A 24,761-nucleotide genomic window follows, 5' to 3' on the forward strand; every position below is an offset into this window, starting at 1 on the left:
GGTCAAAACACAAAAACAAACAAAAAGCTACAACAAATAAGTTAGCATATAAAGCCAGTACGTCAGAGAGTCAATTACACAATGATGAGCTTCTGCTGGCAAAGCCCAAGGCTATGGCTACCTCTGGAACCCCTCAGTGTATTCTTTAGACTACTGGGTCACCAAACTGCAAATGTAAAATTAATTGCATCAGGCTTCCAGCCTGAGATAGAAGAGTAGTCTCAGAGAACACAGGTGGGAAGATCTAAGTTTAACTCATCCATCTTATATTGATTTCTTTAATGCACACTTACATCCCACTTGCTACGTGCCAGGTCGTGCTCTGTCTCATATGCACAAACTCATCTGAAAAAATACCAGGCCTGACTCAGCCTTTCATACTTCAAGGATGACTCATTTAAAAACAACAAAGGGACTCGGAAAACATTTCGAAATATAAAAATAAGACTACAGCACACCAGAGACAAAAAAACAAACTTTTTACTTTTGAAAGATTTGAAATGAAAACTAAAGTTTAAAGAGCATCTGTTTTTTGCATAACAATGTGAATGTACTTAATGCCACTGAAGTGTGCACTCAAAGATGGTTAAAATGGTAAATTCTATGTATATTTTACCACAATAAAAATAAACTTTTAAAAAAGGTAGAGGAGCCACACAATTGAAGAATCTTGGTCCTGAAATGACTATACATGATTCAGGCCCTTGCTAACATACATTGATAGGAGCAAGAAACAAACTTATGCCTTGTTAAATCTTTTTTTTTTTTTAAAGCATCTGCTTTGTACCCTCACAAAATTCAAGAAAACAAATGACAGGATCTGGTAAACAAGGAATGATAACAATTATAAGCGTCTGTGATGAAAAATGGAGCTGGCCAAAAAGCAGGCAGAGACGCTTTTAAAGTCTCTGCCTGCTTTTTGGCCAGCTCCATTTTAAAAGCAAGCTTTTAAAGTCAAGGAACTTTACTGTGATAATTTTAACAGAACTTAAAATTTCATTAGAAGTCACAGAAAACAGAATTAATATAAGAAGAGGAAAATTTGCTATATAAAACAAATTTGAGAAGGTTTTCCAGAATGGACAAGAAAATCATTATATAGATGAAGACATTATGATGAGAAAAGATTTCTAGACATTCCGAGGACCAAAGAGGACTCGTTTATAAATATCATATCTGTAATACTTTTAGAATGTGATTCTATTGCCTACATGTTTATAAGTATTAATACATATAGTCATGTAATTTAGCCATATACTCAAGTGATTTTGTCATCAAATCCAATATGTGAAGACATAAATTTACACAAAACTGAAATACAGTTATTAACTTTACAAAGAAGAACCTTTAGCAAGTGATTCCATTAACCAAGTATGCCTAAGGCATAGATTATATCAATCAACTCAAAATTTCAACTCACACAATACTTTCAGCCAACTGCACAAGACAAAGTACCCCCATAGCATTTTTATAATAAGATAGGACTGCCAACGTCAGACTAATCAGGTTTATCAACAGAGAGCCAAATGGCATAGTGATAAAGCTCAGAGTCTGAGTCAGAGTTTGTTTTAACCATTTTTGTTACATTATCTATAGGCTCTCAGGCAAATTAATTAACACCTCTGAATTGTACTTTCCTCATCTACTATTTCATAGAGTTGTGAAAATTCTATGAGTTAATGTTTGTGAAAATACCTAATGCCAATATCCAATAAATGTTGAGGAAATGAAGGGCCTAAACAGATCAATGAACAAGTGAAGGGATAAGATCTATGTTTTTATAATGCCTTTCCAAAAGAAGTTGCCTTCAATTTGGTATTTGTAGCATCATAAGTCACTTTTCCGGTTCCTAAACTAACTGCAGTAGGTAAACTGGGTATTGCAAACATCAAAAGGGCCACAGTAACCCTATTCTAGAAAGACATCACAAAAACCCTACCCTGTTAAGATATCACCAACATGTACACTGGCAGTGCTTTCTATGTCTGCCCCAGGGTCTTCACACAGCATTCAACTCTATTTTATCATTAAGGTTATCTTAGGCACAAGAACAATCTTAATATATAAAACAATTCTTATAAGATTTGATGTGTTTACATTTACATCAAATTTCAATCTACTAATTCCATCAGCTTCAACTACTAATACCTTCAATAAAACAGGGCAGAAATGTAAACCTTTCAAAACTTAGATGGGTTGGAAGTTCAACTTACTCAACCACTATTGTTAAGTACCTATCAGGTGTATACACACATGCACATGTGTACATATACACATACATTCTAGGCACTGGGCTGGTTGTTAAGCCTGCAGAAATAAAGAGAATCTATGTTCTAGTCTTCCAAGTTCTCTTAGAATGTGCAACAGTTTCAGAGCAAGATACGAAAAACGTAACTTGGAGCACATTCTCATCACAGTGGTAAGGCTGTCTGATAAGAACTGGTTCATGCACCTAGACAATAGCCTGCATGCCTGTACCAATCCCTGGAACAGGATATACGAAAGTATGCTGGCAAAGCACATTTTAAAATACCTTAACATCTTCCAGATATTCAATGTCGGCAGTGCAATATCCATCTTTCATTCCTCTTTTTAAAACCCTAAACCGCTTTCCTCCAACTGTATCAACCACAGACCTTCCATCCGGTAAGAAATGCACGTTTCTAATTTGTAACATACAACCATAATCTGCAAAACTAAAAGAAAACCTTGATTAGTAACAAAGTTGAAACATAAACATGCAAGTTCTCATCCATATTGAGAGGTCTAACATAAACACAAATATTTAGGTTCACAAAAAGCATACCTATTTTGTGTATCACTGACACACATGCCAAACTGTTTGGTTCCAGTCTGTATACTTCTTCGAATCATCAATCTATATCTTGGCTCAAATACATGGAGAGGGCAAGGCACAGTGGGGTAGGCCATAGTGCAAACAAATATTGGAACATTCTTGGTCAAGCTAAGGGAAAAACAGTTTAATTATTAGAATTCATACAAGAAAAATATTACCGAACACACACAAAAAATGAGTGAGGTTTATAACAGTAATGAACTAATGTAAAGCAAAAAAAGAATTAGTTCTAAATAAGGTGGTTTTCATTCTTGGCAAGAACAAGAATCAGCACCCCGTTCATTAAGCTCACACTGATGAAATATTAATACTAAAAATCTGCTGTGATCCTCTTATTTATAAGAGTAAACTGAATTTTAAGATACCAGATTATCTTACAGAGCTAAGTATGTTTATGAATCAAGAGAATTTATAAGTAATATTTTATATTAAAATCTGTTTTAAATATTTATAACATGACAATAAATACCTTTCATCCAAACACTCATAGTTACTCTTAGATAACAAGAAAAAGTGAACTCCCACAATAAAGAGCAAATAATTAAAAATTCTTAGCCATTATTTTCAAACGCAAGGATAAGAAAACATATTTTGATGAGATAACATTTTTTCCAAGTAATTAAAATGATATAACATTTTTCATTGCCAGATTGGTAGAAAGAAAGAGAAGGATAAAGGCAAATGCCCAGTTCTGTCTGAGGTATGGGGAAAATGGCAGCATGGGGGCAGTCTGAAACAGCACAGGCACGCTAAAGAACATGGCTACAGACAGCAGAAACCTTACATTGTTGGCAGGAAATGTTCATGTTCTTGGAACCAACCAGCTTATTTTCAGACATAAGCAGGCAAGTGCTATATGAATGTTCACTGTAGCAATGTGGATAGTAACCAAATTGTAGAATCATAAAGAGGAGACTAGTAAGATCAATTATGGTACATCCATAAAACGGAATACTATGTTTCCATTAAAAGATGATGTGTATGAACTGAATTAGAAGAAATGCTTATATTAATGAGAGGAGCAGGTTTTAGATACTGATCATGAATAACATGATCCCATCTTTGTTTAAAGCCTATTTATACATACTACATTCAAGTTTGGAAATATGTATGCCAAAATGCCAATAGTTGATTCCCTTTGGGTTGCAGATTATGGCTTTTTTTAAAAGCTCATTTGTATTTTTGAGTTTTTTTCAAAATGACCATCAATTACTTATATAAACATAAGGTGAAACATGTTTAAAATATGTGTTTTAAGAAACAGCCCCATTAGCAAGCAGCTGGACACCCTGTCGCTTCTCTTCTCTCCAATGCGCAGCTCTCTCTGTGTGTCTCCCTCCTCTGTCCTTTGAGTCTACCACTCTTCCGTGGGTGGGCTGGTTGTGTCACCATGTTTAAATTTTCAAAAGTAGAACTGCAGTTTTCTTAAATCTAGATGCTTCAGCACTGATCAGAAAGGTTCATAATTGTCACATCATTTTATAAACCACACAATAAAATATCAATTCTGTGAGAAGACAAATCAATATCTATTTCTATAAAGAGTGGAAATCTTTCTTCTGTGGAAGGCACCTGGCTCACTGAAGACATCTGATGGGCACATGTTGATAAAGGAGTCTACAAGCACAGCTTTTCTTAGAAAGTGACATACAAAATGTTCAATTTATATTTTGAAAATCAATGGAAACAAAAAGTTGTTAAAACAGCATATACAAATTATAATTTTGTTTTTTAGTGTGTTCAATTAAAAGAGAGTAAAAGAAATAAAGAAATTAAAAACCCGTTAATAAAATTTAAAGAGACCCAAGTGACTGCACAAGAGGGAAAGACATTTAGGGAAAAGAAAGGGAGAAAAACGGGAAAGAAAAACAGAAAAGGGACAACAAGCAATGCCTGGCCCTGCCTACCCAGCTCCATCAGCTGCTGTGTTCTTTGCAGAGTGGTCTTACCGAATCCCATAGTTACCTCCGAGATTTTCACCCTCCTGACACCAACTCAGTTGTGCTCCCAGTCAGTATCTTCATTAATTGAGGATTTGGCCCTGAACACCCCTCTTGCAATTTCAATCTCAGATCTCAAAGTTTGGAAAGCCCCCTTCCGGGCCTCCATGTGACAGAAAATCCCCTGCTAATCTAGGCTACTGACCCTCAACCTTCCTCTTGCCCTACCATGACACATGAGAGCCGCCATCACCACCAATGTCACTGTCACCAGCGCCCCCTCTCTATTTCCCATTCCACTGCCTGATGGCACTGTAGGAAATTCCTCCCCCGCCTAAAATACTGCTTTAGCCCACAGAGCTGAGTCAATAACTCCCTATAAAACATCCGGCTGTTACCAAGTGAAGTTTTATAAGATTCTGTCTGTTGAGGACCACGGAAACAGACCAATACTTCTTGACTAGACTGAGATGAACTAAAGACAGGATCCAGCTTGCGGTGAGGTTTTTCCTTACTATTAAAGGGTAGTAGTTCATAATTTTTTTTATGAGAAGAAACTTACTGTGAGAGTTCAGCAGTTTCTTCATCATATATTTTTTTTCTCTCAGACAGTTCATCAGGCAGATACTTCACTATTAATTCTTCCAACAGCTGTGTGACACAGTACCTCCTATCTGCTAGATACTAAAAGACAATATTATTTTACATTCCAGCAGTGGTTTTCCTACAGTATAAAACAGGCAACACAGTTAACTGATATATTAAAGCCTTTATTACATACTTATACCATCAATTCTGGATTAATTAGTGAGGGGAACATTACAATGGATGATGCTAAGCAAAAAAACCTGTCTGAGGCTTTGCACAAGAGCAGTAAAGATAGTTGGCTGCAACCTGAACCAAGCCCTGTACAGAAGAACTGCTTCCTGCTGTGACCACAGCTTCTCTATTAGCCGCAGAGGGCCCTGCCCCGCCGTCTTCCACAACAGAGGCCCTTTTCCACCTGACAGCTCATGGGCACTAAACTATCATTTTAACTGAGATACAAAAAGGGGATAAGGAATAAATAAAATAACACATTTGCCTTATTTAAGAAAAGCAAAACATCTGTTTTGTTCCCAATTTCAGACACAGTCTCTAGATAAATTTTCTTTCAGATTTTTCTTCCATTGTCACCCACTATTGAGTAGAGGAGCGGACCTCAACTCTGTCCTTGAGTGACCCAAGGAAGGTGCGTTTCTTGGGACACTATCACTCAGACCCTTATCAAGATATTGCTTTTCCTGTATGATCCATCCACCCCAGCTCTATATAAAATCTTACATTTGCGCTGACCCCTAAATACTCTGAAAAAGTACTATCCTCATGCATTTTTGTGTTATTCTCTATTCCAACTTACAAAAGCCATCTCTCTCACTCCTGCTTATGCAAAACATATCTATCCTTCAAGGTCTGACTCCAATTTTACCTTTTTCACAAACTCTTCCTTAATTATTTTTTTCTCTCCCAAGAACCCATATTTTACTATTTTTACCACATAGTAGGCATTGTAGCGTGTAGTATATGTACACAGATATATTACATCTCTGTAGTTAAACTAAAAATTGCTTAGGGTAGGGCCAGGGACATGGTCAGGGTGTATGCACAGAACTTTGTACAAAGAAAATGCCCAATACATATTTATTTCATAAAATTAGTGAGGAAAACCTCCTGGGAAACTATCACAAGATGAAGCCATCCTTGGATCTGCAGTCAGTAAAAGCAAGGGTTTTGTCATTATCCAATGAAGAGTAGATGGGGAAATGCGAGAGGTTGGGAAATTGGTGGTGGTTTTCAAAGTTTAGCATGAATCACGGCTTGTTAAAATACAGACTACTGAGCCCTACGCCAGAGTCTCTGAGCATCTGGGGTAGGGTCCAAGAATCTATGTTTCTAACAAGTTGTCAGGAGACAGATGCTGCTGGTCAGGGGAGCATGGGGAGAGGTGGCCTTGGGCAGGTAGTATATACACAGATAATAAGTGTTTATCACAAAATTAATCAAATTAGCTATCATAAAAGCAATTCCATTATCATTTTCTATTAAGTTAATAAAGATGTTTAAACATCTAGGGAAATACAGCCACTCTTACATTACTGATAAAAATCTCAATAAATGTAACATTTCTGGGGATGAGGCAATCCAACAATTGGTTTTAAGGGCTTTATAAATATATGGCTTTTGATCCAATAATTCACCTCCCAAAAATTTAACCTAAGGAAATGGTTATTGCCTTACTTAAGAAAAGCAAAACATCTGTTTTGTTCCCAATTTCAGACACAGTCTGCAGATAATTTTTCTTTCAAATTTTTCTTCCATTGTCACCCACTACTGAGTAGAGGAGCAGACCTCAACTCTGTCCTTGAGTGACAGATATATAATATCTGTCATAATATCTTCGATTACATAAAGATGCATAAAATCATTCATTTTAAATGATGTTGGCAAAAGCATAGTATATTAAAAAGAGAACAAGAAACCTTATATATCCAACAACAAAGCAATGTTAAATCACTGGACTATTATGCTGCTATAAAAACCATGTATCTAAAATAGATGGAAATGGAAAAATGAGCAAAATAAAATGACAAGTAGGAAAAATGTAAAACTGAACAGCATACCAATTTTTTTTTAAAGTATATGTATTTTGAATTTACAAATTATACTATGCAGGGTATCTTCAAAGTTGGAAACAGGATATTGCTAAATAGTATGTTAGTTATACTTTCAAAAAATATGCTTAGTATATATTTTTCAATCTCCAGACATTTTTTAAAGAGGGAATATCCCTAATCAAAGCAATAGATCTAATATTATGCCAAAAACCGCAATTACTTTTGCACCAACCTAACAGTTAATCTGGAAAAACAAGCATCATAGTTATCCTGGGGGGTATTTAAATGAAGTCTGGAAAAATAGCATGTTTACAGTACTTCATCTAAAAACATTGAGCATATTAGCTAAAAATGTAACTAACAAACTCTTTTAATAAATTTATCTGATGTTTCCTGACTTTGAGAAAATTCTAAATATGCTTTTGTTTTACATATCAGCTTGTTATATATGTAAGACACATATCAAATATAATAACAGACATGCTATTATGACATCCGTACTGAGTTGTTTTCTATACAGGAAATACTGTATGTATATTCATAACGGTTTTATGAATTTTTCAATTCATATTTGGAAGATACTTTTTTTTAAGCAATCCTGTCAATCATCAGAGACAGAATCACTTTCCCCAATCAATGCTACAAACTGCAGTTGCCTCTCAGAATCATAGGCTTTAGCCTGACAGTAGGTGATCTGCAGTCACTCAAGCATGATTAAGAGGGTGCTCTCTTCTCATCAATTAGAGAAGACATCCACTGAGATCTAGCTACTTTCCTATCATAGGTTATTAGCACTGATCACTGACTCTACAAGAAGGGGAATAGGAAGCTGTACCTCCCTCTCTTCTTTCCAATCTACCACTTTTCTAGAGCTGCATTGCCCAATGTCGCAGCCATTAGTCACATGTGCCTACTTAAATTTAAGTTAATAAAATGTAAATATAGTTCCTCAGTCACACTAACCATATTTAAAAGCTTAATAGGCAAACATGGCTAATGGCTAATATATCAGACAGCAAAGATATGGAACATTTGCATCAATGCAGAAAATTCTATTGAACAAAGTTGTTCTAGATGTTAAGGAAGCTGAAACAGTCCTCACATCTGGCTTATTATTGAGGGTTGGAGGCAGGGCAATAGGGTTTCCCCAATATAGTCATCACCAAAATTGAACTTATCCCTGACCAGATAACTAACCATACCCACTTTTGTTTAAAAAAAAAAATTAAGTACAAGGGGGTTGGTCTTCAGCATCTGTCTTCTCTCCCCCATCCTCTTCAAACTCACTTTTCTCCAGCATTAGCATATGGGTAATAAAACATTATCCTTGTTAGTCACTCAGAATATAGAATGTAATTCTGAACGTGATCATCACTATTTCTATGGCTGAACAGAAACTAAACCATGCTGCCAAACTTAAGACCAACAAACAGACACATATACAAATATTTACCTCTTTTAAGCTTTCTTTGCAAAGAGGACAATATGGTGCATGATCTAAACAACGCTCAAGACAATTCTTACAGAACGAATGTCCGCAAGGGGTTGTTACTGGCTCAAAAAACAACCTGAAATCAACCAAGATACATGTCAGTTTTCACATTAAACTATCCACTGAAAAGGTTGTACTACTTTAGAACCATAACACTAATCTCTATTTAAAGGAGGAAGAAGGAGGGCCCAGCAGGCAGGAGAGGAGGGAAGGGGCAGTGGTAAGTGTAGCCATACCCTCCAGAATGTTTTAAAAGTTCTCCATCAACAAAGGCCTCCTGCCAAAGGCCTAGAGCCAAGGGCCTAGAGCTGTCCTGACTAACGCAACAGCCCCTGGACACTATGGCTACTAATCACTTGAAATGTGGCTAGTACAAGCTGATATGTGCAGTGAATGTAAAATACATACCAGATTTCAAAGACTTTCTGCAAAATAAATAATGTAAAATACATCATTAAAAATCATTAGTTAGCTTTTGTATAGCCTTTAGATTCCCATTTTAATATCAACTTAAAAATGATTCCTTAATAGGTTTATAAGAGCCTTATGATATAAAACTCATAAAAAGAATGATCTAATAAATAATGCAGTTGAATCCTAATGTTAGGCTTAATACTAAATGTATTATTCAAACATTACAGAAGAACTAGTTTTACTTATTTTCTGAAACATGATAGTTTTGAATTTGCTAGAAATAGATTTAGAGGTACTTTAGGGACTGTTTAGTATAATCCCCTCACTTCACAGATGAAGAAACCAAGGCTCAGAATTAAGACTTGCTCAGGAATGTAACTGCTACCAGCCTAGTGTGACCAGCACTAGGCCTCCTGACCCCGTATGAATCTTTTGATCCTACACAATTCATGTAAATGAGAAATGTTATTTCAAAACATTTAGTCTTATAGAATTATAGCATTCTGAATAATGGAAATCCTTATCCTTATGATACTTTAAAAAGACTTCATGGTTAATATACATTAATAAGATAGGATCATATACATAAAATACTAATTAGAATTCATACCCAAATTTAAAACCATGGAGATAGGTAAGTTTCAATAATAATATCACCTATAACTTTCTTAGTACTTTACAATTTCCCAGATTCCTTTTACACTGAAGCCATGTGATTCTCACAACAATGAGGTGTAGGCCACGCAAAGCTTGACCCCACTTTCTAAATTAGGAAACCTGAGGTTCAGAGATTCAGTTATTTGCCCAAGGCATGAAAGGTAAACCCAGGACTAAAATTCATGTCTTTTGATTTTTATTCCAGCACTGTGTTACTTTACATTGTCTATTATTACCTTTATCTACACGGTATTTTATGTACACTAACATAAAATATTCATCTTCTATAAAGTTTTATATGCTTACCTCATGCAGAGAGAACACTCGAAATCTGAGACATCGATTAATTCTTCTGGAATATCACCATAAGCTAAGGAAAACATACAGACTTCATTGGGAGTTTCTATTAAAACAAAGACATGGGGTTTTCTTCCTTAGGAAAAACTTTAAAGACTATTCTGACTAAATAAATTTATTTTATATAAGTGTAGAGCAAAATTTTTACCTCCTTGTTTTTTCAGCTTATTTCTTCCATCTTCATTTACAATCACATCCTGTTCTAAAAGAGACAACTTTCTTTTCAGCAGAACACCTTTTTCTTGAACTGACAGAACAGGTTCTGAGGACACTCTTTTTAAACAGTCCTCTCTGGCAGGCATTTCTGTTGAATTTATAGACTGTGCTGACTGAGCACGGTTTAAGCTTCCTTTGACAGGCTCTGAAGTGACCTCTGGTATTTCTTCACTCTACAAAAATACAATAAACAAAGGTAACTGTATTTCTTTACTATCCTTTATTCCTCTCACCAAGAATCAAACTGAAATGAAATTTCAATGCCTTATAATGCTCATTTTAATGTTCATTTAATAGCACTAACTTGATTCCAACACTGTGACAAGTAAATGATTTTTGCCAGCACAGTTGGCCCTCCGTATCCACAGGCTCTGCATCCGTGGGTTCATCCAACTGGGGATAGAAAATATTCTAAAAAAAAGCCTGAACATATATCGACTTTTTTCTCGTCATTATTCCCTAGACAATACAGTATAACAACTATTTACATAGTATTTACATTGTATTAGGTATTATAAGTAACCTAGAGATGATTTAAGTATACAGGAGGATGTGCATAAGTTATATGCAAATACTGTGCCATTTTATTAATATATCAGGGACTTGAGCATCCTTGGATTTGGTATCTGTGAGAGGTCCTGGAACCAATCTCCCACAGATACAAGGGATGACTGTACTTACACAGCCCTAGAAATCAAGGTGACTTATGTTAAAATGAGGTTTAAAAGTAGTTATGCTATAACACAGCTGTTACTACCCTGAGGAAACATAAATGCAATGTTCTATACATATTTTTAAAGAACTAAAAGTTTTCTTTCACGTGACCTAAAATTGTGATTCATTAGCAAATATTTTACATAAAAGATTTTAGTGTAAAATAAAGGCTATGGAAAAAATTCTACTAAGATAACTAACCAGGTTAAAAGTACTTAAGTAGGTGCTAGTACTTGAAACTAGGAAAGTGAAGCTCTTAACTCGTAAAGAAATGGATACGCTAAACTCATGATAACCTTGTCTCACCCCGTACCTGCTTTGGGCTAGGTTCATTGAGAGACTGAGACTCTTCCATCACTGAAGGAAAATCAAAAGGTCTGTTTTTAGTACATGGTAATGAACTCCAGGAAGATTCCTTCAGGCCTTCTTTTAAGTTTTCAGGTAATAATAAATCACATAAAATCTGTAAGAGAAATATTAAAAGTAGTAGAAAATATAAAATATTTGGTTAATTTTGTATAAATTTACCTAATAAAGAATAATTTGAAAGTTTGCAGCAGACATTTTTTTAATGAGCAGGAGGGGAACAAGGTAAGCAACACTGTAAGTTCAAAAGTCTTGCAAAATTAGGTGTGCCTCATGGGGTCAAATCACCCGCAAACAAATGATTCAAAACTTTGAAAGGAAAGCATGCGACTAGTAAGACTCAGGATAAAGGCCGATCTTTCAACACAAAGACTATAAAAAGATCTTAAAAGACATATTAAATATTTATCTCTGAATCTTAGTGAGCCCTATGCTATCAAAATAGTTCATGGTTCACCTCAATGTATATTTACGAAGTTGGCCTTGGGGCACTTATGTGAACTAAACTTGGACTTCTAACTACAAAACTACAAAATTCCCTGTACTTACACTCAATTTAATTTCTCACTGAATAACTAACCTGTGTGGGCAGTTACTGCTGCCCAATACTTGGTTAGGAGCACCCCATGGCAGCTTCCCTATAATAGCGAGGAAATAAGCTGGGAGACAGCTGGAGAATCAAATTTCTGGGTGCTTATCTCAGGAATATGCCTAAAACTCCAACAGAAACAGGTTAAGATAGGGGAAGAACATGGCTAGAATAAAATGAAAGGGATTCTGATATTTTTGGTGGTCAAACAATCTGTATTTATAGGTACAGCACATATTAAAGTCTAAATTGGAGGTTCGGTTTTTCAGCTGTTATCTTTCAAATACACAAAAATCAAAATAAATCACAAATCATTCATGGAAATATAAACAATGTAGATAAAAGCACGTATCTTTGGTAGGTGCTCAAATACTCCATTTAATAAGCAAACATTTAAAAATCTGTATATACACATTTACATTTCCTCTGTTTTAAAAAATATATTAAACACACATCCACCCTAGAACCCAGCAATTCCACTGCTAAGTTTTTGCCAAAGGGATGTAAAAACATATGTCCACAAAATGACTTGTACAAGAATACTCATAGCAGCTTAGTTTATATCAGGAAAAAATACTGGAAACAATCCAAATGAAAATCACTACTAACTGAAAACCACAAATTCCATTATGTTCATATAATGGAATACTTAAAAAACAATAAAAAATGACTAGATGTATCTAAAAAATATGTTCAGCAAAAAAAAAAAAAAAACCCAGACACAAAACAGTATATATTGTATGATTCCATTCCAATGAAGTTCTAGAATAAGCAACACTACTCTACAGTGACAAAAATCTGAACAGTAGTTGCCTCTAGGAGCAGGGGATGGAGGATTTACTGGAAAGGAGATGAAGGTACTTTCTAGGGTGATGGAAATATTCTCTGTTTTGATTGGGATGCTGTTACACAGGTACATACATTTTTCAAAACTCACTGAAGTGTAAAATCCATGCATTTTATTATATGTAAATTATACCACAACTTAGAAAAAGTATATTGGAGAAAAACAAAACATTGTAAAGCATTATTTGTTTTGCATCTACCTGATCCTATTAACCAGCAAACAAATAGTTACAGAAATAGAAGGATGTCTGGCAGCATGCAAAATGCAGAAACACATGCTCTTAAAATTAAAGTTTGCAGTCTTACCAAGAAGATAACACTAATGAACATGGAACAGTCAGAAAACAGACAATAGTAAACATTTTCTTCTTAAATCAGTGGGCTAGAATGTATATGCAAACAAACCTCATAGAGGCTATACCAATGCCAGCTGGATTCTTAAGGGGGCTGAGATCTGAGAATAATCTCAAAGTTCTCATGCTTCAGGGTACAAAAACATCTCCTGGGATGCTTCTTAAATGACTGCTCCAATTTTAGAGATTCTGAATCAAAGACTTGTAGTTGGTGGGCCCAGGACTCTTTAGGTTTAACATGATCCCCACATGACTCTGACAAAAAGCCACACTCTAAGAAACACTGATAAATAATGTGGCATGTTTTGAGTATGTGCAGGAGAGCATCATGACTGGGACCCTGAATTTGTATTAGCACAGATTTTCTCAAAGAATTTTTCGAAGATATTCTGTGAATAAGTCTTGCAAGAGCTGAGTGCTATTTTATTTCATGCTGGCCTATCAAAAGCTATGAAACATTCTGGAGAAACCTAATTAACTTGGCTTAACCCAATGCTTCCCAAAGTCACTTCATCAGACAGCTCCCTTCCTTCCTCCATCTCCTATTTTTAAAAATTAATTACTAACACACCACAAATAGAACAAAGTATGGAAAGTGACATACGGAGTATTGAAAAAAATAAGGCAAAACAAGTGGACTGAGCAATACTATTGGCAATCCTGCGGAGTAAGCAAAGGTTAGACCTGAAGTAAAAGGCAAAAGGCAGGTCAGTAAGGCTTCTGAGCAGGAACATCGTGATAGTAATGCTTAATTAAGGACCATCAGTCTGGCTCAGATTGAACAAACTATTAGAATACTAACCAAAAAAAATGCATTGAAATATCTGTGAATGAAATGTTTCGATTTCACTAAGAACTCAATATAATACGTACATGAACCTGAAAACCACTCAAATTATCATATTTGTTCCTAAGTTAGATTTATTTACTACTTATGTTCCTATTCCAACTTTTATTAGCTTTTTTTTTTAAACCTGTCTGTCTCTTAGCCCTACCATGAACTGTAATTGTTGGTAAACTGATTACCTTTTGTACTTGCAGCTTTGCAGGTGCAAAATCTTCATCAAGGGCTAAGCACTGAAGAAAGAGTTGTAAGGCATCACCTAAAAAACCGGCATCGCAGAGTACTTTTCCTTTCCTGAAGTAGACCTTCAATAAAAGCACATATATCAAACCTTTGTGGTAAGAATTGCTTTTTAAAAAATCATTATCCAGTAAAGAAAAACAATAGTCTGCTCAGCAGTGCTGATTTTGGGCCGGGTGCGGTAGCTCACGCCTGTAATCCCAGCACTTTGGGAGGCTGACAAAGGTGGATCACTTGAGTTCAGGAGTTCGAGACCAGTCTGGTCAACATGGTGAAACCCTGCCTCTACTAAAAATACAAACATTAGCCAGGCGTGGTGGCATGCACCTGTAATACCAGCTACCTGGGAGGCTAAGGCACGAAAATCACTTGAACATGGGAGGTGGAGGTTGCAGTGAGCTGAGATCACACCAATGCACTCCAGCCTGGATGACGGAGTAAGACTCTGTCTCAAACAAACAAAAAAAGGAAATGCACATTTTGAAATTCTGAATAATTGAGGCCAAAGCATTTTAAAGGCATACCTACACACCACCCTGGAGAAGCACTAACTGGGGAACTGAGGCCCAGACAATGACTTTTTCACCAAAGTTCCACACCAAGTCAGAGCTTGGCAGGATCAGAAATACCATGTCCCCACACTTTAAGGAAATTACTGATTTAAATATTATTGATTTAATAAGAACTGTTTGAGGGAAAAGGAAATTATACGTAAAATTATACTGACTTTAAGAATCCATCAAAATTAAAGAAATATTAAAATGTGAAAAAAATTTTGTCTTAGATTTAGGGCAGTATGGTAAATTTCTTCCAAGTTATTAGGAATGTATAATTGCCCATGCAATTTTTTAAGACAGTACTTATAGACATGACACTTTTCATAAATCCCTTATTTTGTCTTTCACTTTTCTCCTTCATAATGTGAGTTCAGCAAACTCTATGACAAAAATTAGAGTCCTACTAATTATCACTGATAAACCCAAAATTCAGTCTGTGGGTTGGTCCACCAACAAAGTATCAACTGGTAAGCTTTAAACGTTCCTTGCTTATGTGATTAGAATGAAAGAGATTCTTAGTATTAAATAATATCAGAGGAGCCTAAAGAACGTTCTAGCCAAACAGTTTTTTAGCTACCACTTTAATGGCTGAAGAAAACCTTTCTGATTACATCACTTCTGTGGCAAATCCAAAAGATTCCTTTTCAATAGTTTTAAAGCCATGCACACTGACCACTGCCCTCTTATTCTGAATACATCTGCTTTGTACTAACCAGTCATGCCATCATGAGATTTCGTATCATTTCTCTAATTAATTTATACTTTTTAGAGCAGCCTTACTACACTGTCCTCAAAGACACAGTTTTGAATGGAGGGAAAAAGTCACTTAAAAGAGTAACTTATATCTTAAAGAACACATTTGGACTAATTTGCCTTGACAATTTGATAAAAAGGAGAATCTGTAAACTGACTGTATGTTATACACATTCCTAAGTCTTTTTAAAAGCCACATGGGCAAGGCAACTTCCTTTGTCCCTATCTTCTGAATTAAATCACTGCCTAATCATCTAGTTACCATATAATACCTCAAAAAGTTTCCAACTTTAAGAACCTATTCTCTTTCCATTAATAAATCTCATTCAATGAAGTCCAGTTTGTATCCATCTTCACAATATGGCAAGTTGTATTTCTTTGCAGACATTTTGTATAATAAAGTCTTTTTTTTCCTGTACCATGAATTGTTTGTTCCTTATTTATGAAAGAAAAGTCTCTTATAATTTAAAAAATTGTGAGATGATACTCATCCACTCAAAATATTGAACCTAGATTTTTTTTGAGACAGGGTCTGACACCAAGGCTGGAATGCAGTGGCACTTCAGTGGCACAACCTCAATCTCCAGGGCTCCAGTGACCTTCCCACTTCAGCCTCTCGAGTAGTTGGGACTACAGGCACAAACAAGCATGCCAGGCTCATTTTTGTGTTTTTTGTAGAGATGGGGTTTCAACATGTTGCCCAAGCTGGTCTCAAACTCCTGGGCTCAAGCAATCCGTCCAACTCAGCGTCCCAAAGTGCTAGGATTATGGAAATGAGCCATTGCACCCAGGTGAACCTATATTTCTAGAGCACTAGGTATTTTATTTGGAGTCAACCATCTACTTTGTTAAAATTCCTGTGAATGAATGCATGTCCCTTATAGTTAAAATTTTACAATTTATGCAAATATAAAACAGTAATTTTACCTCAGGCCAATCTGGAAGTTGAAAAAGAACTGCATTTAAATCTTCTATGGCTGCTTTAAACTCTTGGAGACCAGCATATGATTCCGCTCTGTAAATTTTTACAATCAAGTCACTGGGCTCTGAAATAAATATTTTATAAGGATATGATTATTTTAAAAAGATTATTACATAATCTACAAAATATGATCATACCAGATTAAGAAATGACTTAGTGATTCCAGGGTTAATAATCACCAAACTAAAGTCTATAAGCCAAAGGCAGTATAGGCACAACCCATTTTACGTGTTGAATCTTATCTAGAAGTTGTATCAAATCATTGTAAGTAGATCATTTTAGTGGAGGAAACTGTTTTCCAGAATATTGTAAATACTTTTATAATATGAATAATCACTCCTAAGAAAACTTTTTTTTTTTAACAAAGGGTAGTCTATAAAGATTTTAAAGACATATTTCTTAGATGTTTAGATTTGCCTTTTTATAGTAAATCTTATATTTTTACCCTACTTTCTAAATCCTCATTTATAAAAATAGCCATACGTGTAACTATTACATATGGAATTCCCACAGTGACAAGGGACTGATAAAGGCTCAATCTTATGAGCATACACAGTAGTCTTGATTCTGGAGGAAATGGGTTAATAAGAGTCAGCTTTTAAGAGATCGAATTTTAATTCCTGCCATCAGCAAAAACAGTATTGGCCCAATTCAAAATATATTTAATTTAAAATACTCCTGAGAAAAAACGCTTTGTGATTCATTTCACTATCATCCACATCTGTACTTAAGAAGCCAAATTATTATCCTATGGCATTCAGAATTTCAGACACTTAGCTGGTTCACTGATATTACTGCAATCAATTACTACAGGTACACAGATTCTAAAACTGATGTCCAAGCAAGAAATTAATTTATAACATAGCAACAAATGACATTAACTTGACTCTTATTTTAAAGCTATCTTTGAGATCTTTCAAAGCATAAAGTATTCATTGTAAGATGGGCATAAAGACCTTAATGCCTCTAAATAAAATTTAATAAAATTTATCAATAGCTGCCGGGTTTACTCTAGTTTTTAGATGATTGCTTTTCTATTGAAAACTCTCACTTGAGCAATTAATTTAGGAAGGCCTCTTTCAGTTGCTGGTGCCTGAGAACTGGGATTACAATGTTCCCAGAATTTTATATCAACGAAAACATTTAAAGAATAAAATTAATATTTTATAAAAATGTTTTACTTGTTAAAAAAAGACATGTCTAGAATATTGTGTCTTGTGCCTCTTAAAGCAATGAAAAATTATCTCTAAACAAAATGCATAAGAATTAAAAGTTCAATATGATTAATCAATCAAGAATTAAGAGTTCCTAGCACAAACCTAGACCCTGTAGGTATTCAAAAATGTTTTACATTATTCCTGTTTCTGAGGAGCTTATAATCTAGCTAGAAAATTTTACTGTCAAACAGCATCATGCAATACTGACTTGTCAAGTACAACTGGAGGTGAGAAAACAGAGCAGCGTATGGCAAAATAGTCTAAGAACAAGTAGTAAAAGCATCAGCATCAAAAACTCCAGGCTATAAAAGACTAGGCTCAGAAAGTGCAGTTTTCCACCCACAGCTGGGGTGCTTCCAATAGCATCCTTGAGACAGACTCCGCTCTAGTACCTCCAGCGAGGAGTTCACTACTGCAACAAGCAGCCCATTCTTGGATTTTTATTTTTTTTTAATTTCCATTTTTTCTTATACATCAAGTTCTCACTCCTTTATATTTGATGACATGCACGTTCAGAACTGCTGAATATTTCCCCTTTTATCCATGCCTTCACTGCTCAATCACCTTTATACAGTTTCTTTACGGCAGCAGTGAAATAAGTGACTCAGAAGACCCGTCTTTGAAAAAACAAACTATAAAATGTATCCACTCTGACCAAAGCAAAAAAAGACATATTCCTTCCCCTCTCCACACAGAAAAATTCGGGATATTGAGATCTCCCTAAAGGAGGTCCTAAAAAGTCAGTATATGTTGGGGTAAGAAGAGAAGATGCACGCCCTAAGTAGAGATAAAAAGAGCCAGATTTTAAAACTCTTTGTTCCCCAACTCCTTGTATGTAATGCTCTTATTGAGAATTTCCAATGTTAACGGATTATTTTGAATGATTATTTTTTTGGTGGCGAAAAAAAAAAAAAAACCAACCCCATCAGGTGAGTTCAAACTTCCAATACTTTTAAAAAAAGATTAGGACCATCACACTTACTGATCTCAAATTCTTAAGGGCCAAGTGCGCTAAATGAGCCCTTTTGAAAAGCATACACAAGGTCTGCCTTCCACGTAAACTTTCAAGAAAGACAACAAAATGGCCATCAGTCCTGACTGTATCATTAAGTTTGAAAGAGTCAACAAGTATTTACTGTATGCTCTCTACGTGACCTTGAGGACACTACAGACGAGTCACCTCACTGCACACGCCATCAGGGAAGATGCTGGTGCTCACTCCATTACTGCAGGCATCTGTATTGCCCAGCAAGTGCCTGGCATATTATGTACTTTCCATTTTTGAAATCGACAAAATTTCAAAAGTTGTCAAAATTTTGACAACATTGACAAAATCCAAAGACAACATGGTTTGGGTTAATTGTATTGAATATGACTGTGGTACTTAACTCTGTGACCTTATTCTAAATCACTTAATATCTCTGGTCTTGTACCCGTATCTACCAGAAGCAGGGACAGACGTGCTAGTTGTCATGATTTAATTAACTCCCTGATCTTTATCTTTAGTCCTGATTTTTCACCCTAACTTTAGATTCATCAAATTTCCAACTGCCTGCCATAATTTTTCTAAACTCAGCATTCTTCACCAAAAAAGCATTTTTCATTGTATTCTCTATTATTGACACCACTAACTTCCCAAATCAGAATCAACTTTGTAAATGTCACCTCCTATGATATTCCTCAAATCTCCCCTTTTCCAATCCTATCTCTAGTAACCCTGGGTTAGGCTCCCCAAATCTCTCTCTAATACTATTGCAATAGCTTGCTCACTGATCTCCCTGCCTTCAGTTCTACTCTACCTACATCCTTACCATTCACAAGGTAAAACAGGTATTATTTAGTACAAGTTCCTCCATGCCTGGCTCCTGCCCATCTCTCCAGCCTTAATTATCATTATGAACCTTCCCACTCACTCAAAGTCCCAACCATACCTAACTACCCACACTGCCCCATGCACACCATTCTATTTCATGCCTCCTTCCTGTGCTGAGCTCCTCCCTTATCATACCATTCTTTATCTTGATAACTTTTTATCATCCAGCAAGACAGCTCACCAGTCTCCTCCCAAGATGCTTTGCTTTGGGTCTTCCTCCACAATTTATGATAACCACTAGGAGCATGATCTGGCTCTTCCACCCACTCACTGTGACTTGGGGTAAATTATAAGTAATCTCTGTACTTTAATTTCCTTAGCTTTAATATTCCAGGGCTTTTAAAACATTATTAACACCACTATGTGCTGTTCTAAATGATTTACAATCTTCAGCACAATTCTACATGGATCTAGGATTGTCCACATTTTTATAGAAAACAGTGAAGAGTAATATGCAGCTTGCCCATGATCATACAGCTAGTAATTGGTGGATTCGAGATTCTAACTCAGGAAGCCAGCTCCAGAGTTCTAGCTGTTTACCTCCATGCTATTAATATGTTGGTAACAGTCTCTAACCCAAGGCTTACTCTAGAGAGTAAGTTAATGGGTGCATAGTACTTAGAACAGGGCTTGGTACATTGAAAGCATGGCGTGTTTGCTATTATGATTCTGTGCCTTCATCGTATATATACATTATTTATTAAAGTAATTTAATTCAAAGATGTTTGAACTCCCTCCGTTATTTCCTGCCTTTTATCCTCAGATCCTGGCTTTGATAAATGTTTCCTGAATTAGAGAAAATTCATTAAAATTTGATTCCTTAAGCTCAATTCATGTTCCCATTTTCTCCTTTTATACCCAGTATTATTTGTAAGTCATTCGGCAAGTAAAAAGATTTAAATAAGACTCTGCTCCACCATCTGAGGAATCTAGTCTTCGGCTGTCCAAAGCATTTATTTCATGGGTTGAAGAGAGAGTTTTCTATTCTAGAGTCATGGTTTTCTATCTTTGTTCCAATCATTAGAGATCCATGGTTAGTAACAGGTCTTAAAGTTGTTTCTTTAGTTCACCTTCAAGAAAGTTTTTTTCAAATCACAAAAGCTTAAAAAATGTTTACTCATACAATTTGAAAAATATAGAAATAAGAGGTAAAAACTATCTTTTTCCCATCACAAAGAAATAGCCAGTGTTGGTATTAACAAAAGAAAAAATTAGCACAAATTTAAGGTTCGAATTGACTTTTATTTGTGATTCTAGAAATGGGCAACAGCTCATTCTATAAAATGGGTCTTCTAATGAGCTAAGCAGAGGAGGTTAGCCTCCTAGGCAGAAAAGGTTTAAAGAAAGCAGAAATAAGGGACAAAAAGTAGATTGGTTGTTTTAAAGTTGAAAACTTTCTTTACAGGTTAAAACAGAGAGGACTGTCTTATTTCACTAACTCAGGTCAACTGAAATCTCTTTTTTTTTTTTTTTTTTAGAAAACTGGCTCATTTCAGTTCAAATTCAAAGTTCAGTTTGATTATGTGGCACTCAGCACAAGAGCCTCCATTCTAATTCTGTCTGGTCTGCTGGTGCCTAGTGCAGGTCAGTCTAAAACAAACGGCTTCCCATACATTTTTGTTCTTTATGTGTAAAGTACATTTTTAACATGTAGTTTTATAAAATATACTATATATGCTGTTTATAATCTGCTTTTTTTCCCATGTAATACTAGTCCACATGATTTTTAATAGTTGCAAAATATCCTACTATATATACAACCTATTTAAAAATTTCCTACTCTGCAATTAACTTCCAACTTTTGGCAGTATAAAAAGTATAACAAACGTCTATCTTTATGTACCTGTTTGCCTTTTTAGTTATTTGCTATACAGTATGTAGAAAGTTATTTATTGCTTGTACTTTATTTATTTGAGAAAAGATCTAAGATCTCACTCTGTAGCCCAGGCTGGAGTGCAGTGGCATTATCATGGCTCACTGCAGCCTCGACCTCCTATGCTCAATAGATACTCCAGCCTCAGTAGCTGGGACTCCAGGTGCATGCCTCCACACTTGGCTAATTTTTAAATTTTTTGTACAGATACGGTACCACTATGTTGCCCAGGCTGGTCTCAAACTCTTGGGCTCAAGTGGTCCTCCCTCCTTGGCCTCCCAAAGTTTTGGCATTATATGCATGAGCCACCATGCTGGGCCTAGAAAGTTATAAAGATATACAACATTTCCAACACATTCTGCCAACCCTTCTTTTATAAAGACTTTATTTTATACTCCCACAAGCTGTGTTTTTTCTCTTTGCTAGAAATACATAAATTAAAAATAGCATCGTAATTTTAACAACCTCCATTTCTTCATTAAGTTTGACCTTTAAAACTTTGTGTTTATTCAGTATTTGGGCTGTGTATAAAGTTCTCTATTCATATTCCTTTTCTCATTTTTCTGAGTGTCTTTTTCTGAGATTTATATATCAAGCTATCGAAATTTTCAAAGGCTAACCAGAATATCAATTTTTTTTTTTTTTGCTTCTATTGCTTCATTATGTTCAGTATAGTATGACTTGGTTACCAGGGTTGAGCTCAAAGCTGCCAAGTGATAAGCTGTTGATCATTGATTAAGAATGTTCAGGAGTAGGAGTTTGGGATAGTAAGATCATTAACACTAGATTCAGAAATTGGGTTCAGATCCCCTTTTGGTAGTTTAACTCTTTGAACTCTCCTGACCTATAATATGCTTACCTCTAAAACACCTACATTTTATAACTGCTGTGAGGATTGAATAAGATAATGCATGTTCAACAGTTAACACCAAACCTAAGACATACATGCTCCATCTATAATAATTGTTGATAACATTCCAAAATATCTCAAAACAAAGTGATGAAGATATTAGATTAACCCTTGATACAAGATACAGAAGAGTATTTTCTACCTTGTCTTTTACCCACATCAATGGTACCCTAGATAAGAAACATCTTTAGGGATCAGGAGAGCAGACTGGACAACAGACAGCACAAAGGTGAGTCAAGGGGATGGGAAGCAAAAGACCTTACCAAAGGGAAAGAAAAAACCAAACAGAAGCTTCCATCTTGCATTTTAGAGTTCCCTGAAGTCATTCAACTTCAATAATAAAACAATTCCAATTTTGAGAAATACCTTTGGAAAGATGCAGAACACTATACAAATTCATTTAAAATTTTACTCGAGATTTTCCAAGCCTCTTAGAAATATTCCAACAAACAGAAAAATGATTCTGAATAAACAAAAAGTTAATATATAAATAACTAGAAATCTAAGATAATTCAGTTTTGGTAAATTCTGCATTTGATGAATGAAAAACAGTTAAAAAACAAATTATTCATTTGAAATGGGACACTTGAATCAGTTTTTTTATCATTTATATCAATAGCCATTACAGTTGATCTTTTTAGTAACCCTGAGGCACTAAGAAAAAAACATCCTTAAAGTACCTTATGAATCAAAGAAAATAATTAGAGATATAGTCTTGGTTAAGTAGAAGCCAATTAAGCAGTAAACCCCATTTTCTAGGGATTTTCAATTTGCTGCAATTACAAAAGAAACAAAAAATACAAACTCTACAAGGACAGGGACTTTATTTTACTCCTTTTTATATTTCTAGCACCTAAAACAATGCCTGGTATATAGTAGCTACTCAATAAAAATTTGTTGAATAGTAAGAATATTTTAGATTTATGTTTTGCGTGCTAATTTTTAAATAAACTTTGTGTTTTGAATCAATATGCACATATTTGGGTTCTGCTTTCAGTTTTAACTTGGTCACTTACTTCCCTTAAGAAAGTCACCTAAAATTCTTGCAACTTTTCTTAAATCTGTGAATTAGGGATATTAATACTTGCCCTCCTATCTCACATGAGTTTGTGTATGGATCAATTACGATAATAGAAACGAAAATAATTGTGAACTATAATCACCATACAGACATCAGTGTTTACTGTTTCAAGTCCTCTGCACAATAAGTAAGGACATAAATAAATTAACAAGAGCCTCCCTTTACCCGAGGGGGATACGTTCCAAGACCCCCACGGATGCCTGCAACTTCAGATAGTACCAAGCCCTATATATACTGTGATACCTGTGATAAACTTTAATTTATAAATTAGGTGTAGTAAGACATTAGCAACAATAACTGATGATAAAATAGAACAATATAACAATATGCTGTGATAAAAGGTACATGAAAGTGGTCTCTCAAAATATTTTATCATACTGTACCATGTGGGTAACTGAAACCACAAATAAGGGGAAACTACTGTATTGTTTAAATTCAAATTTCTTCATTTTAACCTAGTTGAGTTACTAAAGATAATAAAAACCCTCTACATTTTCTTTAAATGTATTCAGTATTTACCTATAATTTGATCTTCTGATAGCTAAAGCTTTTAAGTATCTATAGTTTATTGATGAATGCTAAACTGCTAGTTAACATGTGTAAACTAAAATCGGGATGTAATCGTTACTCTCTACCAAGTGATAGAACAGAACAGGATGTAAAATTGCAAGGTTTAGATTCCACTTTCAGCAAAATCCCCTTCTAGCCGTAACACACTTCTACATTTTAAAAATATTGAATTAATATTTACTGGGCATTTACTCTGTGTCAGGCACTATTTAAAGCACTTAGCATGTTCTGACTCATTTGATTGTCACAACACCCTATGAGGTAGAGACTATTCTCATTTTTCAGATAAGGAAACCAAAACACAGATAGGTTAGGCAACGTGCACAAGGTCGGAGAGAGGCGAGGGCTGCGTCAGGATTGGAACCCAGGTGTCAGCTTCCAGCATGCAGAGCTTTAATCACTAAGC

At 35.3% G+C, this 24,761-nt stretch overlaps 1 protein-coding gene across 2 annotated transcripts in view; it reads right to left on the reverse strand.

Moving 5' to 3' along the window:
- The window catches only part of LONRF1 (LON peptidase N-terminal domain and ring finger 1), a 33,609-nt gene that overhangs the window by 4,468 nt on the left and 4,380 nt on the right, over window positions 1-24,761 (reverse strand). The window contains exons 2-10 of one of the 2 annotated variants that reach the window (XM_034965667.4): window positions 16,777-16,895; window positions 14,482-14,604; window positions 11,615-11,764; window positions 10,520-10,760; window positions 10,321-10,384; window positions 8,905-9,019; window positions 5,360-5,481; window positions 2,807-2,965; window positions 2,534-2,696 (exon numbers count right to left, since the gene is read on the reverse strand). In XM_034965667.4, the coding sequence (XP_034821558.1) occupies window positions 2,534-2,696; window positions 2,807-2,965; window positions 5,360-5,481; window positions 8,905-9,019; window positions 10,321-10,384; window positions 10,520-10,760; window positions 11,615-11,764; window positions 14,482-14,604; window positions 16,777-16,895 (1,256 nt within the window). Of the gene's footprint in view, window positions 1-2,533; window positions 2,697-2,806; window positions 2,966-5,359; window positions 5,482-8,904; window positions 9,020-10,320; window positions 10,418-10,519; window positions 10,761-11,614; window positions 11,765-14,481; window positions 14,605-16,776; window positions 16,896-24,761 lie in introns of both variants that reach the window. The other variant, XM_034965666.4, reaches the window with a different exon arrangement.

The sequence above is a fragment of the Pan paniscus genome, chromosome 7 (genome assembly GCF_029289425.2).
Source record: "Pan paniscus chromosome 7, NHGRI_mPanPan1-v2.0_pri, whole genome shotgun sequence".
NCBI classification, from domain to species: domain Eukaryota; kingdom Metazoa; phylum Chordata; class Mammalia; order Primates; family Hominidae; genus Pan; species Pan paniscus.